This window comes from Aegilops tauschii, chromosome 7 (assembly GCF_002575655.3).
Source record: "Aegilops tauschii subsp. strangulata cultivar AL8/78 chromosome 7, Aet v6.0, whole genome shotgun sequence".
NCBI classification, from domain to species: domain Eukaryota; kingdom Viridiplantae; phylum Streptophyta; class Magnoliopsida; order Poales; family Poaceae; genus Aegilops; species Aegilops tauschii.
The window spans coordinates 43,101,207-43,124,310 of record NC_053041.3 but is presented as its reverse complement, the minus strand read 5'-3'; the positions used below and the strand labels follow the sequence as shown (position 1 = coordinate 43,124,310).

Here is a 23,104-nt window from a genome sequence, read left to right as displayed (position 1 = left end):
GAGAAATAATATGATTGTGTTAGCAACTAAGGGTAGTATTATAGCAGTACTAGACAATTCCATATAGGATCTTGTTGATTACATGTGTGTGCTAGTAGAAGTTGGTTCTCAAATGATCCATTCTGTTTATTGCGTTATTGTGTGTTATTTGATACTTGGTACAGTGGTCATAGGCATATAATCGAAACAAAAATTTCATATTCACGGAAACAGAAAGTTCCGTTTCCATGTCTGTTCCACCTGAATGCCGTTCCGTTCTTGTTTTCGTTGCCACATAAAAAATTATATTTTCATTTTCATTTTCATTTTGCATATTTTGTTTCCGCTTTCATATTTCTTTCCCTAAAATTCCTACACCTACGAACAGCTGTTTCGTAACCTACATAATTTGATAAAACGCTGAACAAACCACCCTGATTTCTAGGATGGGCCCGTGTGCCTAACTAATGACAAATAAAAAACTACCAAATCAGCAATGACGTACGTAAGGTACGTAACAATCCCTACGTAGGTATAGCATTACTCTTTCCTCCCTGTTACCATTTTTTCTCTTGAAAAAAGGGAAAATTTTCACTTCATTTTCATCCCTAGCACTGGAGACCTGCTCATTGCCACCCGTGAGCCATGGCCCTCCGATGGCCGTGAGCGATAGCTCTCCGTAAGCTTTGACGAGTCCTTCAGAGCATCAGTGGCATGCCCCTCCTCTGTCCCTTGCCATGCCCCTGCCTCCTTATAGCCTTGCACAAGTAAGTAATGGGGTGCGTTTTGATGATTATTTTTCTTTCTTAATCGATACTCCTGAAGCACCGAACGGAGGTTCACCTCAGGTCAGGTTAGTCCCCACAGAGTAAGAAGCCCTCCCGACCTATCCTCCCGCTAGGGTTTCCCCCGCAGCCGTCGGCCGCCCGGCGCGCGCGCCCCGTCCCGCTCCGCCCCCCTCTCCCCTCCTCCCCGTCCCGCCACCTTCGTCGTCTCCCCGGGAGGCGGCCGGGGCGGCGCGCGCACCCTTTCCCCTCGTCCACCCTCCTCCTTCCTTCCTCCCCGCCGCCGACGGTCGCCCCCGGATCTGGCCGGGTGGTGTCGGCGGTGGCGGGTCCTCCCGTCCCCGCGCGTGCTCCTCCTTCCTGGGGCGGGGGGGGGGGGGGGGGGGGGGGGGGCGGCGGTGCTCGGCCGGTGGCGGTCCGGCGTCCTGGTGGCGGCGGCCGGCGGCGCGCGCAGTGCTGGTGCCTCCACTTGGCGGCGGGGTGGTCCGGTGGTGTTGGGCGGTCGGTGGCGCGACCCTAGCCTAGATCTGGGGGGAGGCAGGGGAGCGGTCCGGTGGTGTTGGGCGGTCGGTGGCGCGACCCTAGCCCCTGGGTCCTCGCGGGCCGGCTCCGGCGCGACCTCGACGCCTCAGTGCGGGGAGGCAGGGGAGCGGCTTGGACAGGGGCGGCGACGCCCACGACATGCCGGCTTTAGCATGAAGGCGGGAGCTGTCCGGGCCTTCGAGCGCCCGGCCGGGCCTCTGGGGCCACGGGCCTGGTAGGCTCCTGCCATTGCGTCCGGTCGGCTACCGTCGTGGACGGTGGAGGTGGAGCCCTCCCGCGTGCTGATGGTGCTGCTGCCCTAGTCTCGGTTCCTCTTCTTTGTTGTGCAGGCCATACTTCGTGGTGCTGTGGTGAGACAGCGTGAGAAACTTCATGACCGTGTTGGCGCAGGGCGATGATCGCTTTGGTGGCGAGCTCCAGAGTGCCTGAGGTGAAGGTTGGGATCGGGAGAAATCTCTGTTGGCTTGACCAACACCGACGCGGTGGCGCGTGAGGGTGCCGCCGGATCTTCCTGGAGATGTTGTTTGATACCGGTGCTTGGGAGTCTCGGAGCTTGGTGAGCGATCTTTCGTGGACGCAACGGTCGCGAGGCTTCGCCGTTTTTCTCGATCCGCCGTTATCGGCATTTTTTTCTCTTTTATATTTTCTCTTTCATTTCTTTTGAACGTGACTGTGTTGCTTCCGTCCCAGATACCTATCGTTAGTTGTCTCGGATGGTTGCTTTGTAATACAAGGCGGGGAAACCCTTTTTTGTTATACTCCTGAAGCATCTAAATTGACTCGTTAGAAGCTAGCAAGTGCATGCGTACAAACAGTTACATGTACATATCTCGAGCTCGTACGACTATCGGACAAGTACTGATATGCATTGTCCCTTGTCCGAACTGCACATAACCTCACAGTACGCACAGGATCGGACGTTAGGTACACTACAAAGGTAAGTACAAAATAATTACATGCGCCAGGTTCTGACTTCTGAGTGATTCCCACCATTTTTACAGCACTCTTTTCACTCTTTCAGACATCAAGACATGGCAGTGCTGAGTGAAGAAGCAGAGGATGATCTGATCTCTGCGTCTTCCTGCTGCAGAGGAAGAAGTTGCGAGAGCCCAGGTCCAGCACCTTCTCCTCCGGGTCAAGAGCTGCATCAATGGAAGCTTGTTTAATCCAGGTGGGGAGATTTATCTTCTGGTGGGCGACTTCCTGCTTACCGTCGAGGGCGTACTTGGAGAGGTGCAGCTCGAACCGCGCGGCCGTGTCGGTGGCGCCGTCGTCGGCGGGGAGCGGCGGCCTGCGGCCCTCGGCGGCATAGACCGCGACGGCGGCGCGTGCCAGGTCGGCCACCGTAGCGTCGGCGCCCAGCAGCACGTGCACCGGCCACAGGCTCCGCTCCACTGTCACGTTCACCAGCAGCCGCGACAGCAGCGGCGCCGGCCACTCCGACAGGGCCGCCACCGGGTGGCCCAGCAGCGCCTCCACCGCGGCTGGGACGTGCACGGAGCTCCGCATGGCCGGCCGGGACGGAGAGAGTGATCAATCAAGGTTGATCGACGGTGCGTACGTACGTGGCTTCTAAAGGCGCGAGAGAGTGGCCCGTTGTCTGACTGACTGATGTTTGCACTGGCACTGAGTCTGGCAACCTATATATGGCTGTGGGAATACCCAGGCGGGTATTGCCCTCCCATCCCCGTGCCCGTGAGATCATCTCAGCCCCATCCCCATCCCCATCCCCACCCGCGGGAAAGAAATTTTCCCATCCCCGTCCCCATCGGGCATATCATCCCCATGGGCATATCATCCCCATCCCCATCCCCACTCACACCCACAATCTGTACATAAAAACAGGAGTATTTCAACATAAAAATAACATGATTTCTACCAAAAAACAACAGCATTTCAACCAAAAAACAACGGCATTTCATTGCAATAAACAGCAGCATTTCATTGCAATAAATAATAACATTTCCACTAAAAAACAGTAGCATTTCATCTCAATAAACAGCAGCATTTAAACATAAATACAACAGTATCTCAGCTCAACAAATAGTAGTACTTCAGCATAATAAACATCCAGGTTTCATAGTAAATAGCGGCAATTCAGCACATAATCAGTACCCAAATCTCAGTTTTCACACACCAACACATAGTAGTTCACAATCTTACAATAAGGGCATTACAATTAATAGGTTCACACACAAATTTAAGCAAATAAGTCTTTGCAACCAAAAGAACAGTTGAAAGCCATCAATGGTTCAACATGGCAGCCTCCAAATCTCCATTCTTCATGAAGCGTCAAGCGCAGCTTTCCAGATCAGGTGGGGGCAGAACCTACAAGAGAACCTACAATGAGATCACACACATAATTTGAAACTTGGAAATTATGAACATTAGTTAGTAGCAATGAGGAAGTGCTTCACCTCTTGATTGTCTTGGAGACAAGTCCAGAAACTTGGTGAGTTTGCATTGTTGCCATCTACGAGAAAACAAGTTAGTACATATGAACATGTAAAGAAACATGGCAGCAAGATCAACATGAATATAAACAGCAGCACACACACCTTTATATTTGTTCCGTATCCAATCTTGAGAGCACATTAGAGTCTCTAACATTTCTGGAGTAAGACTACAACGATGGTGACAAAGAACTCTACCACTTGTACTGAATGCAGATTCTGAAGCAACGGTGCTGACTGGAATAGCAAAGATGTCACGGGCTAGCATCCGTAAAGTAGGATAGCGTGTTCCTGCCACTTTCCACCAATCTAACACATTAAATTTTTCTTGGGAAACTGGAACTAGCTCATCTTCTAAGTAGCGGTCTAACTCAGATTGCATCCTAGAAGCTGATGGCCTTTTCTGAGCAACACACTCATTGAAGAGTGACATAAGAGCTGGGGCTTGCATAGAAGAACAAGAGGAAGAAGGGGCTGGTTCATCATCATCCTTCTCAAAACTGTATTCCTCTAACAATTTGCATAACTTGGCAACTAATTCTGCCACATACCCTTCACACTCGGTAGATGAAACGTTGACACCATGTAACATTGCAAAGCAAACAAGCAACATCTCGTTTTTGTACCGAGGATCAAGAATTGTAGCCATGCCCATTAGACTTTGGATATCAGTCCAATATTTATTAAACTTCTCTGTCATGCTAGCAGACATGGCTTCTATCACAGCATTGCCACATGTTGACCATTGTCTCATGTTCATTTTGATCTCGCAAATCTTGGGGAAATATATGTTGGCTGTTACATAATCAGTTCCAGAAAATAGTGCGGTGATGTCAAAGAACAAGCGCAACCTCTCGACAACATGAGTGGCAAAATCCCACTCTTCCTCACTAGGGAGACTCTCATATTGTTTCTCAACCTTCTTTAATCTCGCAAAAACAGATCTATATGGCAGGGCCACACTAAGCATTGTGAAAGTTGAATTCCACCTAGTTTTGCAATCAAGTGTTAATCTTCTTGTAATTTTGACCTTTTGATATTTTGCAATTTCCTCAAACTTCTCTACTCTTTTTGGTGTAGCAGTCCAAAAGGCCACACTATCTCTAATCTTTCCTATGGCTGGTTTCATAGCATCTAAGCCATCTTTGACAATCAGATTCAAAATATGTGCACAACAACGCATGTGAAGCAAAGTACCTGACAGCATTGTTTTTCCTATCTTGGTCACCAACAACTCAACCGTCTTGTCATTGGTGGTGCAATTGTCAACCGTCACAGCTGATAGCTTCTCATCAAGATTCCAGGATATCAAAGTTTCATGAAGTTCTTCAGCTATAACTTCTCCGGTGTGAGGAGCTGGCACATAAATAAACCTACATGTATTCACAAGAACATGAGCTTATATTGACAAGAACATGCACTACATCACTATATATGGAACTACAACACTATATACGGAACTACAACACTATATACTAATAAAACAGCAGCATATACCTCATTATAACACTCCTAAGCTTCCAAGAATCATCAATGAAATGGCCTGTGATTGCCATGTAACCCTTCTTTTGGTTGTCGGCCGTCCACATATCAGTAGTAATAGCCACTCTTGATTTATTTCCAGCCATATACTCAATGGCCTTCTTCCTTTCAGCTTTGTATGCATTCACAATATCCTTTCTATGAATGAATTACACACTAGTCATATATTGAAGGTTGACAATATGGAAATGCATATCAAACAATATAAGAGCACTAACATAAATATACCTAATAGTGTTTCTTGTCACCATTTTAAATAAGGGCTGAAGGGCACTAACAAATCTTCGAAAACCTGCATGATCGACTATAGATAAGGGATACTCATGCACCACAATCATGGAAGCTAGCTCCTTTCTAGCAAGATCTTGATCGAATGTGTAATTCTCCACGTTTACTTTTCCTTGGCTTGTAGAACCAAACCTAAAAGAAGATTGACTAAGGGTTTTACCCTTGGTCTTGATCTTTTTCAGAACACAAATACCTAAGTGGTAATAAAGATGCTTGGTCCCATTCTTTGGTTCTCCTCCAAGCTCCTTATTGCAATAAACACACTTTTCCTTCCATTTTCCAGCAACTTTCACTCTCTTGAACTCAGCCCACACAGTTGAGGTAAGTTTTCTTTTGGAAGCAACTTCCACGTTCTCCTCCTCCTCCTCCTCTTCAGCCCCATCTTTTCCGACCTCTTCCCCTCCAGCCCCATCTTCCTCTTCATCAGAAACAAAAATAGGATCTGCAAACTCATGATAATGAACGGACTCGTCGAAGTCATCCTCTTCCTCTTCCATGTGGTCAATTTGAGGTACACTTCCTGTCCCAGAATATGCAACTACAACTTGGTCACCACTTTCTGTTGGTGGTGTCGACATGCTGCCACTGGACATGCTGCAATTGCAATGATCATGCATTAGGAAACAAACAAGTGATGAACTAGACAGCAATATATACTAACAAAAAAAGTGATGAACTAGACAGCAATATATACTAACAAAAAAGTGATGAACTAACAACAATATATACTAGACAACAATATATACTAACAAAAAAGTGATGAGCTAACAACAATATATACTAGGCAGCACTATATACTAACAAAAAAGTGATGAACTATATACTAACAGCAATATATACTAACAAAAAAGTGATTGGACTCGGTGGAGACTTGCCGGTGATGAATGAGGATGGACTCGGTGGAGTCTTGCCGTTGCCGGTGACGGATGGGAACGGGATAGTGCTCGATGGGGGCTTTGGTTGGGGGGGGGGGGGGGGGGGCGTCCTCCTCCTCTCCCACCCCCACGACCAGCTCGTCCGCCACCCCGCACTGCTTCGCCCGTGGGAGGAGACGGACGGACAGAAGCTCGTGTGGGCGCCATTTTGCGCCGCTGGGGGTGGAACGGGGAGAAGATGGAGGGGCCGCCGGTAGCAGCGGCGATGCAGGTCACTAGATGGAGGCTGCAGCGGCGTAGGGCGGCGAGCCGGCGACGGAGCTTGCAGCGAGCAGGGCGGCGCCGGGCTGGATCTGGATTGGGGGGTTGGAGCGAGGAGGGGGAGGGGGCTCTGTTCTGGGCGTGGCCGCGTGCGTGAGTGAGGGAGGGGGAACAGGGGGTGGCGGCTAGGTTAGAGTGGGTGCGGGACTGCAGGTGGAGTGGTGCTGTGAGGGGGTGTGGCCGTGTGGGGTGCGGTTAGGTTAGGAATTGTTGGGCTTTTTGGCCCAAATTCGGACACTTGGGCGGGAAGTTGAAGTTTCGGGTATCTATTGGTGGGAATATTACGGATAAGCCGGGTATCGGGTATGGGTAATGCCATGCCGTCCCCATCCCCGTTTACCCACTGGGTAAGGTAGTTCACCCAATAGCTTCCCCATGGGTATCACAATTGGCATTTACCCGTCCCCTAATAGATTATTTACCCGTGGGGACACGGGTAACGGTTAACCATTGCCGGCGTGAGTGCGTGCTGACTGCTGGGTAGTCGTAGTGAGCAAATTCAATATGGTGTTGGTCGCGGTCGAGGGTGGAAGACGACGATCGAACCGGTGCTGGGTAGTGATAGGTGGAGGAAGCGAAGAGGCACGTACGAACGATGCGAGGCCACATGGTGGGGGATGACGGCATGCACGACGAAGTCCATGGAGCTCAACCGGGGGAGGCGCTAGCTGACTCTGGCTATGCGGTGATTGGTGGTCGTTATGTGCTACGTTCGAGGGCACGTGCTGGATGGCCGGGGGCACGGCGGCCGCGGCGACGAATGTACGTCCACGTCTTCCCCAAGACTCGAACGGAATCGAATCCACTATGGAGACGACCCATGATGGATCGCCTAACTGACAAAATGGGCAGGGCACACTGTTCCAGGAGCATGAACTTTTTTAACACCGTACAGACACAAGGGCTCATATATATGCATATACGTACCCCTGTAAATTCACACATGCACACCCTAGCCCAAAATCACTGTTCTGATCTTGTCAGAAATCATCAACACAAAATGACCTCTCCCAGAAATTATTTCACGATCTGACCCTTTCTGGAACGCCAAAGCTCGTGATGTTACAGTCCAAAGTAGAAACGGCATACTATTCAGCGTTGCTAGCCGGCCACATGGCAAGTCGAAACGCCAAAGTTGGCCGCGTTGGTAGAAAAGCCAGACGTCTTGGCATTGCTGTTGCAAGTCAAAACGCCAAAGTCATAGACGTTGCCCTCCTCGTCCACCCACTGGATCTTGAAAACGCCAATCTCTCATGTCATGTGTCAGCCACCAAGGCACAACCTTGTCCACTTAGAGCGATAAAGTACGAGCCCTGCCCTGAGCCACTTGGAGACATCATCCATTTCGTCAGGGATAGTGTGATGGCCCTGTCTGCACAAATGGCATTATGTTAGTAGTAAATTTAGAAGAAAAATAATGATCATATGGAAAATTGTGCATGTCCATCTGTCGCTACTAGAGAAAACCCTAGCAATAGCGCTGGTTTTTGGCCTATCAGTAGAGCGGGTACCCGCGCTACTATTAGGGCGCTACAACAAAAGTGTAGTAGTAGCGCGACCTTTCCCCCGCTACTGCTAATACAGATAGCAGTAGCGTTTGTAGCTACCGGCGCTACTGTTAATTACTAGCAGCGCGCCCCAGCCTCGTGCTACTGGTCGCTTCCCCTCATCCTCTCCTGCATTACCAAGGTATATCATGGGAAGAAGGAATGAAAGTGACCCCCACGACAACAGTGGGCATTCTTCCTCTCTCATAATTCATCAGTATATGGTGGACTCTCCCTTACATATATTTCGACCGTCGGTGATAGTCGCTTCCCCTCCTTCTCTCGTGCATTACCAAAGTATATCACGAGAAGAAGGAAAGAAAGCGACCCTCACGACAACGGTCGGCATCAGTCCTTCAAGAGCAGACTGAAAGTTACACAAGGAGCCCCGACAGAATGACAGTCAACCCGTTACAAATATCGAGTAATGCCATAAAAAATGACCTATGGGTTGCTGGAATGTCATTTAATTCCTGTTCTGGCAAATCACGGGCACTCGATATTTCCTATTTTATAGCACAAGTCGTGCTAAAATTCACGGAAAATTTTGGCATGACCTTTGCTAAAACAGGACATATCGAGCGCCTAAAATTTGCCGGAATGGAAATTAATCAACATTCCGGCAAAACATAGGCCACTCTGAGGTGTTCCCTGCAAAATGCATCCATGCATCCATTTTGTCGGATTTTTTTCAAAATCAGTTATGAAACAAAAGTGCAACAATCAATAATGTATCCATCCACCTAACCATCCATTCTAGCAAACATACATACATCTACATCTATACTAAAATAAAACTAAACCAAAAACTAAACAGAGAGGAGAGGGAGGTGCTCACGGTGGCGCGACGGGACCGAGCGGGAGAGGGTGACATGACACGAGAAATCCTGCATAGTCCACCGATTGAAAAATTATATCATCAATATAATTGGCAACAACATTTTTATATTCTATTACTATTTTTTACTTAAAGACATTTGGTTCAAAGGACCTAAATTTACTGAACATTTTCTAATTTTGCTACTCTATTCTACACTTACTATTCTATTCTATTTAAAAGACCTACATTTACTAAAAAATATATTTCTAGTTTTTTTTACTAAAAATTTATATTACCAAAAATACCCTAGTTCTAACCCTAACATCTATCCATCCATCCATCTTTCTATCTAAGCATTACTAAAATAAAACTAGTTCCATCCATCTGTCTATGCATCTATCTATCTATGTACCCACCAACTTCTGCAATGCAGGAGGGAGGGATGGAGGGAGAGGGTCGGAGGGAGAGGGTGGGAGGTAGACATACCGAGGGGCAATGGTGGCAGCGGGCGGCGACGGCGGAGCAAGGCGATGCGGGGGCGGCGTGGGGGGAGATGGAGAGGACGGAGAGTGTCAGTGTAAAAACCGGTAGACCTCGTGGTAGGGGGTCCCGAGCTGTGGATCTTGGACAGATGATAACCAGAACAGGGGAGACGATATTTACCCAGGTTCGGACACTCTTAATGGGGTAAAACCCTATGTCTTGCTCTTGTTTATATTGACGAAGATGTTATAAGTATAGAGTTGATCTACCTCGAGATCTATGAATGTGGTCTAACTCTAGGGCTAGGAGAATGATTTTGCGTTGATCTCCCCTCTACAGGCTAAACCCCTCGGCTTATATACACGCCGACTACGGCATCTAGGGTTACAAGGTCGGCATGGAGGCGGTGGAAGAGGTCTTGGATTGTACGGCACGTCTTCGGTAGATGTAGCCTCGATCTCCTCTCCCGCATGCAGCCCCTGGAGTCTGGTAAAGAATGAGGGCCTTTTGGCCCAGCCCGGAATGTACAGACGGGCTTGGTTGGTACCTCCTAGCCCATGACACCATTAGAGAGACTGGAGAGGGAGAGTGAGGCCGTGCGCGCGGAGAAGATAAGGTGGTATTAGCAGTAACGCGGGCCACCAACCCACGCTGCTGCTAGACCATTTAGCTGTAGCGCGGGTCCATATCCCACGTCGCTGCTAAGTGGGGCCGGTGAGCTGGGCCTTGGCTGGTCGTAGTAGCAGCGCATGTAAGCTCATGACCAACGCTGCTACTACGCGTAGCCCCTCAGTGAGTGAGGAGGGGACCACTTAGCACCAGCGGGGGTTCGCGAGCGCGCGCTACTGCTACAAACTTACCTACTAGTACAGGCCCCGCGCTACTGCTATATAGCAGTAGCGTTGTACCTTTACCCCGCGCTACTATTAAGGTTCTACTTATAAGGTTTCTCCTAGTAGAGTGTAGTACCCGTTGTAGGCTTTGACCTTCAGGCATGAAAAGCCTGAGTTTCGCAGAAACTTGGCCGACCTCTCGCCGTTCCTGTAAGTGACTACCGCGTCACCTCCAGGAACACAGAGAAGAAAACGAACCTTTTTTAGTACTTAATTAAATTAACATATTTAGCACATGGACTGCAAAACAAATAGCAATGCTAACCTCTTCCATGGCCAAGCATTATCGATATGGCAGCAGCCCTCCTACAACCATATTCTCTTGATGCTAACACCACAGACTTTGGCGTTTTGACGTGCAACAGCAACGCCAACAGGTCTGGCGTTTCTACCAACGCGGCCAACTTTGGCGTTTCCGACTTGCCACGTAGCCGGTTAGCAACACTGAATAGTATGGCGTTTCTACTTTAGACAGAAATTCCACAAGGTTTGGCGTTTCAGAAAGGGTCAGATTGTGAAATAATTTCTAGGAGAGGTTATTTTATGCTGAAGATTTCTGACAAGGGTAGAATAGTGAATTTGGCCACACCCTATCCCTATGAGTATATCCGAGAGACTGGGCTGGCATATCATTTTCAGATTTTACGAAGTCATTGTAGGCGCCTCGTAGTCAACGAGGATGTCTTCTCGCGCATCACCAGAAATCCTGTAATAAATCCAGGATAAATGCGAGCAGCAGGACTTGAACTCTGGTGGACACGGAATACCACTATCTTTTCACAAAAAAAATAGCACTGTTGACCTAATCATCCAACCATAAATTGGTTCGCTCCAGGAGCATGAACCTATCCAGTCATGTCTGCCCGATTGCCTCGTCATCCATAAAGCAGTTAGATCATGCACACGAGGGCACAATATATTTTAAGTATTAATTTTTGAGACGTGCGATTTTGCATCTAAAAGGTACAATTTTATTGGTCGCTTGTATCAAGTATCAGAGTTGAAACATTAACGGGTTTTTTTCCGGTCGCATGTACTAAAGTTGTGATTTTGTCGGTCGTTTGTACTAAGTTTTAAAAGGTGGAGCTTAATAAAATTCTTAAAAACTAATCAAAATGTATTCAAATTGGAGCTTATTTGAAAGCCCTCGTTACGAGAAACACGAATACGAAAATAGAATTTAATTTGGATTTTTCATTCAAAAGATATGCAATGTTGAAAAACGGAAGCCAAAGTTAAAAACACGCGTGAGGGTCTTGGTACCCGCACTTGCGTGTCACAAATTCTCTCCCTAGCTTGTCTCGGACTTCAATTAAACTCCCACTTCTGGGCGTGTTGTGTTTTCCCCTTTCAACATGTCCTTTTGCTATCTTGTAATTTTTTTGTAGTTTTCATTGAAAAATTCATGAGGAAGGCAGATGACCGGTTTTTAAATAACTTTACGATTGGTTTAATTTGAACGCTCAAGCTCTCTTCGTGCAGGTTCGGCTTTGATAAGTTAGATTGAAGCACACAAATTGGCGCATTGACGCCAAAACATAATGGCTACCTTCGACAAACTTGAGCTCAATGGGGCAATTTTGCAGTTGGTGCTTTGAAAGTGAGGGAATAAAAAACTGAAGATATGAAAGGTCCGTGGTTGGGCCCACAAGACAAAGCACAAGAATTGACATGAACGTATACAATGGACAAAGCAAAAACCCTCACCATGCAGCAAAACCTGGAGATCCCTAGGAAGATTAATATGTGGCATTTTGACTGGAGTGAATATTAATGTATTAGAAACAATTAGTTGGGTGATCATAACCTTCTTTGCTACTGGAATAGTTATAAACAAACAAAATGACTTTGTCAATGCGATTACATCTGTATATGGCTCCCCTTATTGAAGAAGAAAAGCAATCTTTTATTTCTGAATAACATGTCATGTTTCTAAATAGGTCAGGGCCTCCTATTGTTCGTGGTGATTTTTACCTTGTGAGAACGCAAGAATATACAAGTAGTGGTAAGAATATAACCTATGAGCTGGGCCGACAAAACAACCCGCAAGTCCACCTTCAACAAAACTCTACTACGGTCCTGCAAGATCAAGGCAAGAGCTCATTAGCTCTAGCTAAATCAATAGTGGGCTTCTCTTGGTTCAACACACACTACTGGAAAAACGGGCACTTGTAGCCAATTTTGTGGTGGTGGAAGCCGATTTGATCTAGGCCGTCAGTACTCCTGACAGTGTAGATGGCAATGTTAGAATTGGAAGGGTAGTGATGGTATCCTTGCTGATAAAGGCTCGAGGGGATGAAGCTGACTATAGCATTGTAATGAACGACAACTTCATATGGGATTGCCATCAAAGCACGATGTTTCATAATTTCTTCGACCCACCCTCTCATTCTGGGTGCCACTTATTCCATAATGTTCCACACACACTATTATTTTGTACTTCTCTTGTCTCTCCATCCCGCTAGCTAGCACCCTCCCCCTCCTCTTATTTGTGGATTGTTCAAATGATAGTAGCAGAAATCAGTGTTTCGTGCAGCACATTTATGGAGAGAGTTTTATGCCAAGCATGGGTATACTCGGGTAAAGATCAAGCAATAGTGTATGTGGGTGCACAAACGTGGGGATAGGTTGCTGGATAAGTACAAAAACTACAATTATGCATTGGTTCCTGTCCAAAAAAACATTACTGCTTTATAAGATGCTAGAGTAGCCGCATTTTCACAGCACTTGTGCACTACCCTTTATAATTTACTGGTGTACGCTTTTGGTTGTTGGCATTCGGTCAGCTGTTAATCATTTGACACGTTCGAAGAAGGTTCACGGGTGAATGGCAATTGGGCTCGTTAAGCATGGGTCTAGGAAATGAGATGAGTTTGCTTCCGTTTTACTGGGTGATAATGTTGTGTGCACGACCCAAGTAGTAAAGCATAGTTACCAATCCCTCCTGTCCTAGAGCCTCATGCTTCTCCACCCCCTTTCTGCTTCTCTCCTCCTCATTCTCTTCTCAATATCTAGCGCCTAGTTGCCAGCGCCTCCCCTCTCGTCTCACCATGTTCTCCGTGGTCAACCTCATCTCAACACCCTGACAAGCCAGCGTGACCTTCCCTCGTTGTTTTCTCTTCTCTCAGCTGACATGCCACCTTCCTTCCCCGTGCCCTTCACCACTCACCCGACACCTCCATGACCGACAATGTCACCCCCCCCCCCCCCCCACACACACACACACACACCCACCCCACCCCAACAACATCTACACTGGACCTCGTCTTCGCCACATGGTGGCTTATATGTGGTCGCCCCTTGCTTTTCCTATACTTGTGAATGCTCTCTCCCAAGTCTCCCCATTTCTCTCTCTACATCTGAAAGGAAAACCAAGAGTGGATTATACGGTATGGTGGAAGGAGAACTAGTAGAAAAAGGGTCAAATGTTCAGCTCATTAGTCCCGGTTTGTATTTGAGCCGGCATTAATGTGACCATTAGTGTCGGTTCCAACGGCTAGGCGGGCCGCTCTCATTAGTACCGGTTCGTGCCTAACTTTCAGCACCGGTTCGTGCCACGAACCGGTACTAAAGAAAGTGGTGGCAGGATGTTGTCAGTCTGGGGCCCCTCCAGCACCTTTAGTACCGGTTACTAAAGGTCGTCCTATATAAATCTCCTTCTTAACAGTTCAATGAGGTGCGGGAGAAGCTCCTACCAATGGATCGCGTACGGGCAATTGCAGAGGAAATAGCGGGATTTTTGCTTGACCAGACCATAGATCCCACAGGAGAATTCCACTATCCGCTAGCGCAGTAATGCCTCCATGTAAAAGAAATTGTATATACCAAATTGTGTGTGTGTATATATATATATATATATATATATATATATATATATATATGTGTGTGTGTGTGTGTGTGTGTGTGTGTGTGTGTGTGTGTGTGTGTAATGTGTGAATGGTGGTGCGAGACATTCGATGAATCAGCCCGAGCGTATTATAAGGAATCCTACGCTCCGCCCAGCGCGCTGCGCCCGACCAAACCAAGCCAACTGGTTCGGGTGCTAATCAACTGCCTTCCTGGCGCGCACATCTTCCTTCCGGTGCGTTGGTAAATCTAGTCTCTACTCCTAATGTCTCAGTTGGTAGACTCCGTTCCGGGTTTATTTTCGTTCCATCATTTTCGTTCGGTTTTTTTCGTCCTCTCCCCCACCCCACCCCACGCAAGCCAAAAAAAACCCCACACCCGGCAGAAAAAACGCTCCATCGATCCTATCCTTCATTGCCGACTCCTCTCGATCCCATCTCTACTCCAATACGATCCGCCGCTGCCGAGGACCGATTGGAGCCGCCGCCGGCGCTGGCCAGCCTCCCCACCGATGTGCGCGCCGGGTCGCCGCTCCCGCTCCCGCAGCCGAGCATAGCAGCAGCGGCGGAGCCCCAGCCGCCACCACGTTCCTCCTGCTCTCCGGCAAGTCCGCTCAGGACCAGCAGCTCCTCGCCTCCGCCGCCGGCGAGCTCTCTCTGGCGGAGGAGGGCCGGGGCGAGCTCGCCGTCTCCCTCGCGCTCGACGCCAGCGGGGACGCGGGCTACGATGCGGCCGCCTACATGGGCGCGCTCCAGGCGCGGCGCTTCGGGAGGTGGATGCGTTGGTCGCCGCGGATGGCATCCACACACGACCTCGTGATACAGTGAGTGCAAGATTTTGTTCTTTTGAGTCTCGCTCCATCAGAAAAAGTAATAAACGATGAATTTCCTCTTGAAATCGCTCAAATTGGGCTTACTCTTTGCTTCCCCTCTGTCTATAGGAACTTCGCCAAACTTCCGGTGGGCGTCGTGTGCGCCACATACATGCAGTTCAAAGGCAGAGGTGCGTCAAATATGTATGCCAATTGGTGCTTGTTTTTGTTGTCCCTTTTAGTGTGTATCTCTGATGATTTTTCAATCTCGGTGATCAATGTCTGTCACTTTGGTGGGGAGATGAATTGTGTTGTTCTGTTTGTTGTATGTTCAGTTGATGATTCGCTTGACATATCCACAAGGTACAGTAGGTGTGATCCAACCACACATCGCATAGTTGAATTCCGTAGCAATTAGCTTGATTACCGGCAGTCCATCTAATTCTCATCTAATGCTGATTAGTTTAAGCGAGTCAACACATAGGACGGAAAGACCCTTTCATAGTTTTCTCAAGGGGAGTGTACCGTGTGCGGGGCCATATCTCCGTTCCTTTGTATGGTTGTTTAACAATTTGTGAAATGCTTGTAGTATGATAATCTAGATAGTGGGGATATGTTACAGAAAGTGTTGTGCCTGGCCTCACATGTACATGAGTTGGTTTATCATTAAGTGCTCTCTTTCCCACTAAATTTCACATCTGCCATCTGAAAAAAAAACCACATTTACCTGATTTCAAGTTCTTATGGACCTTATGGTAAAGTATTTAAGTAATTTTAGTCGGCTCAAAAGGCTCCAAGATTCTTTGTCTATCATTTCCTGTTCAAAACTGACAACAGAACTTTGTGAAGCCTTTCAGTTTGTCTTTTTTCAGTTACTTTACCACTCGGTCTTGATGCCTGAACTATGTGAACATTGTCAGCTTAGTAAAATGATATGAACTTGTGTGCCATACACATAGCAGGTCGAAAAACTACCATTGTATTTGCATATACTGCTTGTGACACAATTTTCTGAAAACATGTTGGTGGTCATTGGTCAACAAAAGTTTTCAGCATTCGGCACGGTGTTAATATTCTTGAATTTATTGTGCTTCTAGAATTATAGATTTCCGAATAATTAGATGGTCAGCTATGCAATATAATATTCCCATAGTATTGAAATATTCTGTTCTGCAAATAGTCCTTCAGCAAATGGCGCTTACACTTAATATGGGATACTCCAAATCCATAAGAGCAGGCTATATCTGATATTTTCTCCATACAGAGTCGGCAGCGACTTGATTTATATTTCCGCTACTTGTCAATATGATGGCCCGTTGTAAATAAATGAGGCATGGCCATCACTTATACTTGGGAACTACTTTTCAGTGATAGCTGTATTGACTAAGGTACTATTTTTCTTTCTTAAAGATTGATTTCTTCAGTGGTGTGTGTTTTACTTTACAGTTTTGATAAGATTCCATTGCCAACACACTTTTTTTCTTGACAGGGAACTACGGCGGGCTTATGCCTACTGAACTATATTCGAAACTATCAGAGTGTATAGCAGATTAGAGCAGATTACAGCAGCTTTAAAGGTAAAATGATCTGAACATTTTTTTCCACAATACACAAGTAGTACATAGTAATAGCCCTCTTAATAATTCCTATATAAAAGTATGATCTAAACATTTTGTTGAGTTGTTTTTGCACCAGATTGTTGGCCATTAACGGTTATCCATGGCACTAAAACTACTTGATCTCAATACATTCACCTCACAACACTTGTTGGCGAAAACATGTGCTATAGCACCAAAGTAGTTGAGGTCAAATTAATGAGGTGATAGCTAAACTCCTTAAACTGGATATATTTGTGTTTTGTTTGCTTCAAGTATATAGACATATATTCCTTGATCAAAACTCATTGACACTGCTACCACTAATTTGCTTCAGGTCATCGACTTGAAGATTGATAAATATGGTTCTGTTATTATGCAGGAGTTGTGTGATTTGAGGAGAAACTATTCTCTTGCAAATCGGATAATTGTTGTAGGAATTAAAAGGCACACGATTGTACTATTGTTCTGGGATTTCGTTTCTTACGTTCCTCGACCCTAATGTCTACATGAGGTGTGAGTTCAACGGATACAGGAAATCACATTACTAATAGAATGGTAGGAAGAATCACGGTGATTCATACAAAAATTCACTTAATTTATCATATAACGAATCATATAATTTATCAGCTGCCTCAACGGCTCACACTTTTGCAAGTCTTCATATTTTAGAAAATACGACTGAATTTGATAATTGGATCAAATGCAGTTATATGTCTTGTACTTGCTTTGGTTGAATCTGAAATTTTGTCAGAAACATAACGAACCACTTAGATATATAAAGCATTGATCTGTGCAGAACTGAGAGATGTTGTGTTTTTACAGTTCTTATGTTGTCTGATTGAATTTTCTTATCCCACATTTTGTTTCAGATGCCGCACCAAAGAAAATGCTCTCAGCCTTGGACGATCCATTCACTCGATTCTTGAAACCATTACCTTTTCTGAAGCAAGACTAGCTAGCACCCAAGGTGCCCTGGCAGGTGTACGTTTATCCATTGGCTACCCGTTGGAGCATCACTTGCGGTGCTCTTTGTAATGTCACTTGGTGGGTTTTGCAGAAATGACTGTCTAGAGACGTTTTATCTTGATAATTGACAACATAAGAGTGCAAAATATTTGACAGCAGATCGCTTATGGTAAGACCTAGCTATTATCAATAATTTTAGTCCATTAAATGCGGTCTTAGTGAAAGGGTGTTCTTTTATCATGGTTGAAGGTTGCATGACTTCTGCTAGGTGTTTTGATACTTTTCGGTCTCTACTTGAATGTTGCGTACCTAATTTTTTAGTGGCCAACAATCTAGCACTGATTCTTGCTAGGGGTCATCAAGGAAACTCAATAAATGGCTATTTCAGTGGAGATTATACCAAAGATGTTGTTTTGAAGTAAGCTCCTGCACACCATTCTTTTGTAGTTCTTTCAGAAGTAATGTTTCATTCTTTTACTTGAGACTAGAGTGGTTGATGCTCATTCATCTTAATTTAATACAGAGTATATGCCAGGAGAGAAAGATATACTTGAAACCCGATGAGGTCAATGATGTGGAGATTTTACCAGAGATGTTGTTTTCAAGTAAGATTTTGTGTGAGATTATACCGATCGCACCAGGACGCCACATTGTTGCTCCACGGCAAAGGCAGCGAGGTAATTTTTCTTTTCGCACCGATGTAATTTTCCTTTTCTTTTAGCCCACTCCCAGGTCTCTTCCGTTCATATTCTAATCACGCATGGTGAGCGGCGGTTTCGACAGTGACTGGCTGGCTGCTGCTGGCTTGTACGTGTGGAAGGCAGTTGTTCACGGCAGACCAGTGAGCGGCGGCGGGTGGGCGCGACCACATGGTGGTTGGAAGGTAGGCTTCGCGGCGTTCAGCCTCGGCCACCATCGTACCACGATCTCGGCCCACCCGGAAAGTTGGATGAAGAGGTGGTGGACGGTGAGGACCAATCATTATAGCTGCTACTCCATTACATCCGCTCCTCGAAAAGCTCCCTGAGCCCGACCAACAATGGGATCTTCCTCTGAGGTTCACGCTACTCCTTGTCCAGACTGATCCCGGAGAGGAGAACAAGCCTCCGAGCACGTGCTCGTCAACTCCATGCCGGCCGCTCCAAGCGCCCCTGCTTCGTGTCTTCAAGGCAGGCGCCGAGATAGCCTTTGCAGCGAGCTGTGGTGTGTGGACTCTGCGGCGAGATGGGATTCAGAATCCTTTTCCGTGGTGAGATAACCCTGCCACCACTCATATGCCATTGCATATAAGTGAATCTGTTTTATAGAAATCAATCTTGCACGTTGGTTAGCTCCGTAATTTCTTTTATTCCGTAGCAGACTGAGTTGCTCACAGCCTATTTGCTGGAACGCCAACGAGGAGTCATTTTTCCATCTCCACAAATATTCTTGGTCTCTTCAAATTAATTTCTTCTTAATCCAACTACCATTTTTCAAGATTAGTTCGTTTATATAATATTTATTTTTGTACTAGTGTTGATCAAGTAGGTTATTATTGTGAGGAATCAGCAGTAGGATGCACATGTATTTGTTTCTTGCCACTGGTTGCAAAAGCCTAAAAAATGATATGTTTTATTCACCTCTTAACAGTAATATGAGTATTTTGTTTATTTCCTACTCCCTTTTAGTGTTTACTGATTAGTCACTCTTAAAGGTGAATGCATGTGTATAATAGGTGTGTCATGGCTACATTTTGCGGCCCCTGACTACTGGAAAGTAATCTCCTTTGGATGATTTGTATTTTTTTCTGGAATTTGTACTTAGATAGCACATCCAAGGAAGGAAGGAGATTGAGGTTGGCACCTCCTGAAGGCATGCATGCTCTTCACCGAGAGAGGGAAGGGCATCTTTTTCTTGGGTTGCAGTTTCCACCTTGTTGTTGGGTGAGGTGAGTCATGATTTCTCTCCTCCCGCTTCATTTTTTAGAGATAATGAACTATAATTTCCGTTTTGTGCTCATGAATTGCATACTTGGAGGTTTATTCGATTTAGAGATATCACAAACACACACACACACACACACACACACACACACACACACACACACACACACACACACACACACACACACACACACGCGCGCGCACACACGCACCCACACGCGCATGCGCACGCACAAACGCACACACACACACACTTATGATCTATAAGAGAAGCTGCGATTTTGGCAATAGATGCGCGACAAAGTAGTGGTTGGTGTTTGGTTTAATCAATTATCAAATGTTTTGCCAATAACAGAAAATTACCTTCCTCGTAAATTTATTGTCCTTCTGTTTCATGGTCCAGCTGATTTGTTGTTTGTCAGAGCTCTTGTGGATAATCAGACATGGGGTGCATGGCAAAATTAGGACAGACTGAAGGCAGCAAATTCCGCGTTGGCCGTGCACTTTGAGGAGAAGACATTGTCTTTGTATAAGTGCCCCTACAATCATCTCTTTACAGCAGAGACAAGGCCTTCAGGTAATTTGTGATGATCTTTTTAGCATTCTTAATTGATGACATTTCTGAAGGGAGATGATCCTCAGCATTTAATAGTTATTTTTTGTACTGTTGTAATCTCAAATTTCACATTCGAACTTAACTTGTTATCAAATAATTTTGGAACAAAATTTTACTTTTACCTGCCCTCCACAGAACCAAAGGTTCACGAGGACTTTTGTTGCTCTAATGCTTCTTCGATGACCATCTTGCCGTTCGCCCTTGCAGATAGATATGGCCGCATAAATCGCACCGATGGATCTAGTCCTTCGCTAGGTCCAACCTACCCTGCACCAGCCTCAAGCACGTGAGACATTGTTACCTTGTGTTCTAACTGGTTACCACAATCAAATCCATTTTTTCCCAGTTAAATTAGTTAGCTCATTTTGTTGATAACTGAGTTGCAATATTGGTAATATATACTGAACTGTCTTTGGCATTCTGTTTTGCAATATATTCTAATTGTCGGGATTTTTGCTACATTTTTGGTGTAGATTTTAGGGACATTAATGTAGTGCTAATGCCTTCCGTGCAGGTTATTCAGTCAACACATATTCTCTCTTTTGGCATGTGTATGCTTGCTCTTGTGCTCATGTTGTAATCGTGACCTGTAATCAGTCCATGATCCTTGTGTGACCAGAAGTTGGGCATAACTGCATTGTTACTGAGAAGATGTGAATATTAACTTACGGATCGGAGCTGAAGCTCTAGCCGATAGCAAAGATATGAAGTCTGTGCTCTGTCTTATGTTTGCAAGTATATTGATGTAACTTCACATCTTGAATGGAGTCACTCCTATGTGTACTGCCGCTGTAATTACACAACATGAATTTTCCGTTTTTGTGATCAGAAATTTTGCCAAGAAACTTGTTGGATTAACTACGGTTTTGTCCTATTTACTACTAGCATTTATTCTTATCTCTCAACATATTCTTGCCCCTATCTAGGACAGTCGGAAGAAGAGAGCTTCGACTGGGAAACAGCGTGTTGAAGCAATACCTCTTGTTGAACCACCCAAAACCAAATAAGCCTCTTAGATTGCGAGAGGCCTGTTGTGTTTAGTAAGAAACTTGGCGTAAAATATCCAAAATATCAGGAACACTATGTATTGGGCAGACCTGAAATACTAATATAAGTGTATCCAATTTTTCCTACGATTCCCTTCCTCGCCCATGGACGTGGACCACGTCTTTGGCTTTGCAAGTCCAAGGCTCCAAGCTAGGCGTTATTTTTCATAAAGTTTCTATCGATTTCTAATCAAAATATTTCTATTAGCGTAACCCTACCTGGCGACCTCCATCAGCCGGAGGTATTCCTGGAGTCAAGGCAAGCATGTTGACCAATTGACGTAAATGTGCAATGTAAATTTACCTCGGCGCTTTGTTTTTGAATGTGATGGCGTTGTCTGATACGTCTCCTCCGCACCATAAATTTACGTAGGATTAGATTAATGTTAAAAGGCCGTAGCAACGCACGGGCATTGTACTAGTAGTAATTGGTTACTAGCCTTTATTAACAAGTCCTCAGCCTAGCCGAGGGTAATCCAGGGCGACTATATGGTAATGACAGGTTAGATTTTTACGTTGTAGATCCAAAGCTGGTAGTAACTAGCTATGTGATAAGTCTAACGTAATTAGAGGAAGGAATCTAGTAATGAAATAATATCTATTATGGCGATAGATTGTATACGATTATAGTAAATAGAAACAAGGTCCGTAGTAAATTTTGTTTTGCCTTGTGGTTAATTTAGATCGTACGCCCCTTCTGTAGAGAAATATAAGATAGTCTAGATGAAATGATCTTATATTTCTTGACGGAGGGAGTAACTAGCGATGTCACGATCAGACTTTCTAATTCTAAATGTCAAATGTTGGTCTTTATTTTTGTTACTTTTTACTAGGATGCACTATGTGTGGTAATTATATTGCTAACATACAATAAACCAATTACTAGAGGAACTATTTCAAGCATTTACTACGGAAGAAGGCCAATTACTACAACAAAATACTCGCACTAGTGATGTATTCACATTTTTACCATTGGTCTACTCTGTTACGATGTCAAATACCGATCTTTAACTTTTGTTTGCTTTTTACTAGGACACATTATACATGGTAATTGTGTTTCCAATATACGATAAACCTATATGAACTATTTCCAAGCATTTACTATAGAAAACAACACCAATTACTATGGTAAATACTCTAACACCTGTTGTTTTTGCACTTTACCAATGATGTACTCTTTTACAAAATACCGATCTTGGTTTATTGGTTTTAAACTAGGTTACGCTATGCATGGTAATTGCATTCCCAACATACGGTACACCAATGATGAATAAACTCTTTCCAACGCATGTTTAATTTAGTGTTACTGTCATGTTAAATTATTTACCATTCGATGATGGAACAGTGACGCACAACAACCAGCAATGCTTTTAACTCCATTACCATGTATGCTAGTATTTTTACCATCGTCAGTGGTAGGGGCCATGGCACTTAGTGTGGTGCGTGAACTCTAGTAATGCATTGTGTATTCCGTTACCACATAGACTAGCAGTTTTTACTATGACTAGGAAATATGCTACGGGGCGAAGGTGGGGCGGGTGGGGAGCGGTAACGAAAATTAAATCGGTTACTCTATTGCGCTGCAGAAGTGGTGTCGTCCGAACCGAGCGAGCAATTACGACCAGCGCGCAGGATTAGAAGATTTGCGCTCCCGCATAGTTTAGCGCCACCGTACAATATATATATATATATATATATATATGTGCATAACGTGTACAATATGTAGTATCGTAAAATACCAGCAAACGAAAAAGAATTAAATAAAAAACA

General features: G+C 45.3%; 2 protein-coding genes and 1 pseudogene across 6 annotated transcripts; 2 read left to right on the top strand and 1 right to left on the bottom strand.

The window, feature by feature from the left end:
* Window positions 1-1,421: 1,421 nt before the first annotated feature.
* On the bottom strand, window positions 1,422-2,890 carry LOC109749060 (uncharacterized protein At4g22758-like; annotated as a pseudogene).
* A 7,930-nt stretch (window positions 2,891-10,820) lies between these two features.
* LOC123493477 (uncharacterized) lies at window positions 10,821-18,117 on the top strand. Its single transcript, XM_073503576.1, has 7 exons — window positions 10,821-10,963; window positions 14,761-15,198; window positions 15,316-15,377; window positions 16,451-16,574; window positions 16,676-16,763; window positions 16,882-17,339; window positions 17,654-18,117. Exons 1-4 carry the CDS (start codon window positions 10,821-10,823, stop codon window positions 16,465-16,467), a joined length of 660 nt encoding a protein of 219 aa, XP_073359677.1. The 3' UTR covers window positions 16,468-16,574; window positions 16,676-16,763; window positions 16,882-17,339; window positions 17,654-18,117.
* A 157-nt stretch (window positions 18,118-18,274) lies between these two features.
* Window positions 18,275-20,576, top strand: LOC109749070 (uncharacterized). Of its 5 annotated transcripts, none has more exons than XM_045230592.2 (5): window positions 18,283-18,633; window positions 18,830-18,999; window positions 19,558-19,677; window positions 20,095-20,249; window positions 20,496-20,576. In XM_045230592.2, the coding sequence occupies exons 1-4, from the start codon at window positions 18,511-18,513 to the stop codon at window positions 20,135-20,137; spliced, it is 456 nt and encodes a 151-aa protein (XP_045086527.1). In that variant the 5' UTR covers window positions 18,283-18,510; the 3' UTR covers window positions 20,138-20,249; window positions 20,496-20,576. The 5 variants fall into 5 exon arrangements, 1 of the variants encoding a protein (XP_045086527.1); XR_006665921.2 differs by having other exon boundaries at window positions 18,395-18,633; window positions 19,554-19,677; window positions 20,496-20,568; XR_012189301.1 differs by having other exon boundaries at window positions 18,275-18,999; window positions 20,076-20,249; window positions 20,496-20,555.
* The last annotated feature ends 2,528 nt before the right edge of the window (window positions 20,577-23,104 follow it).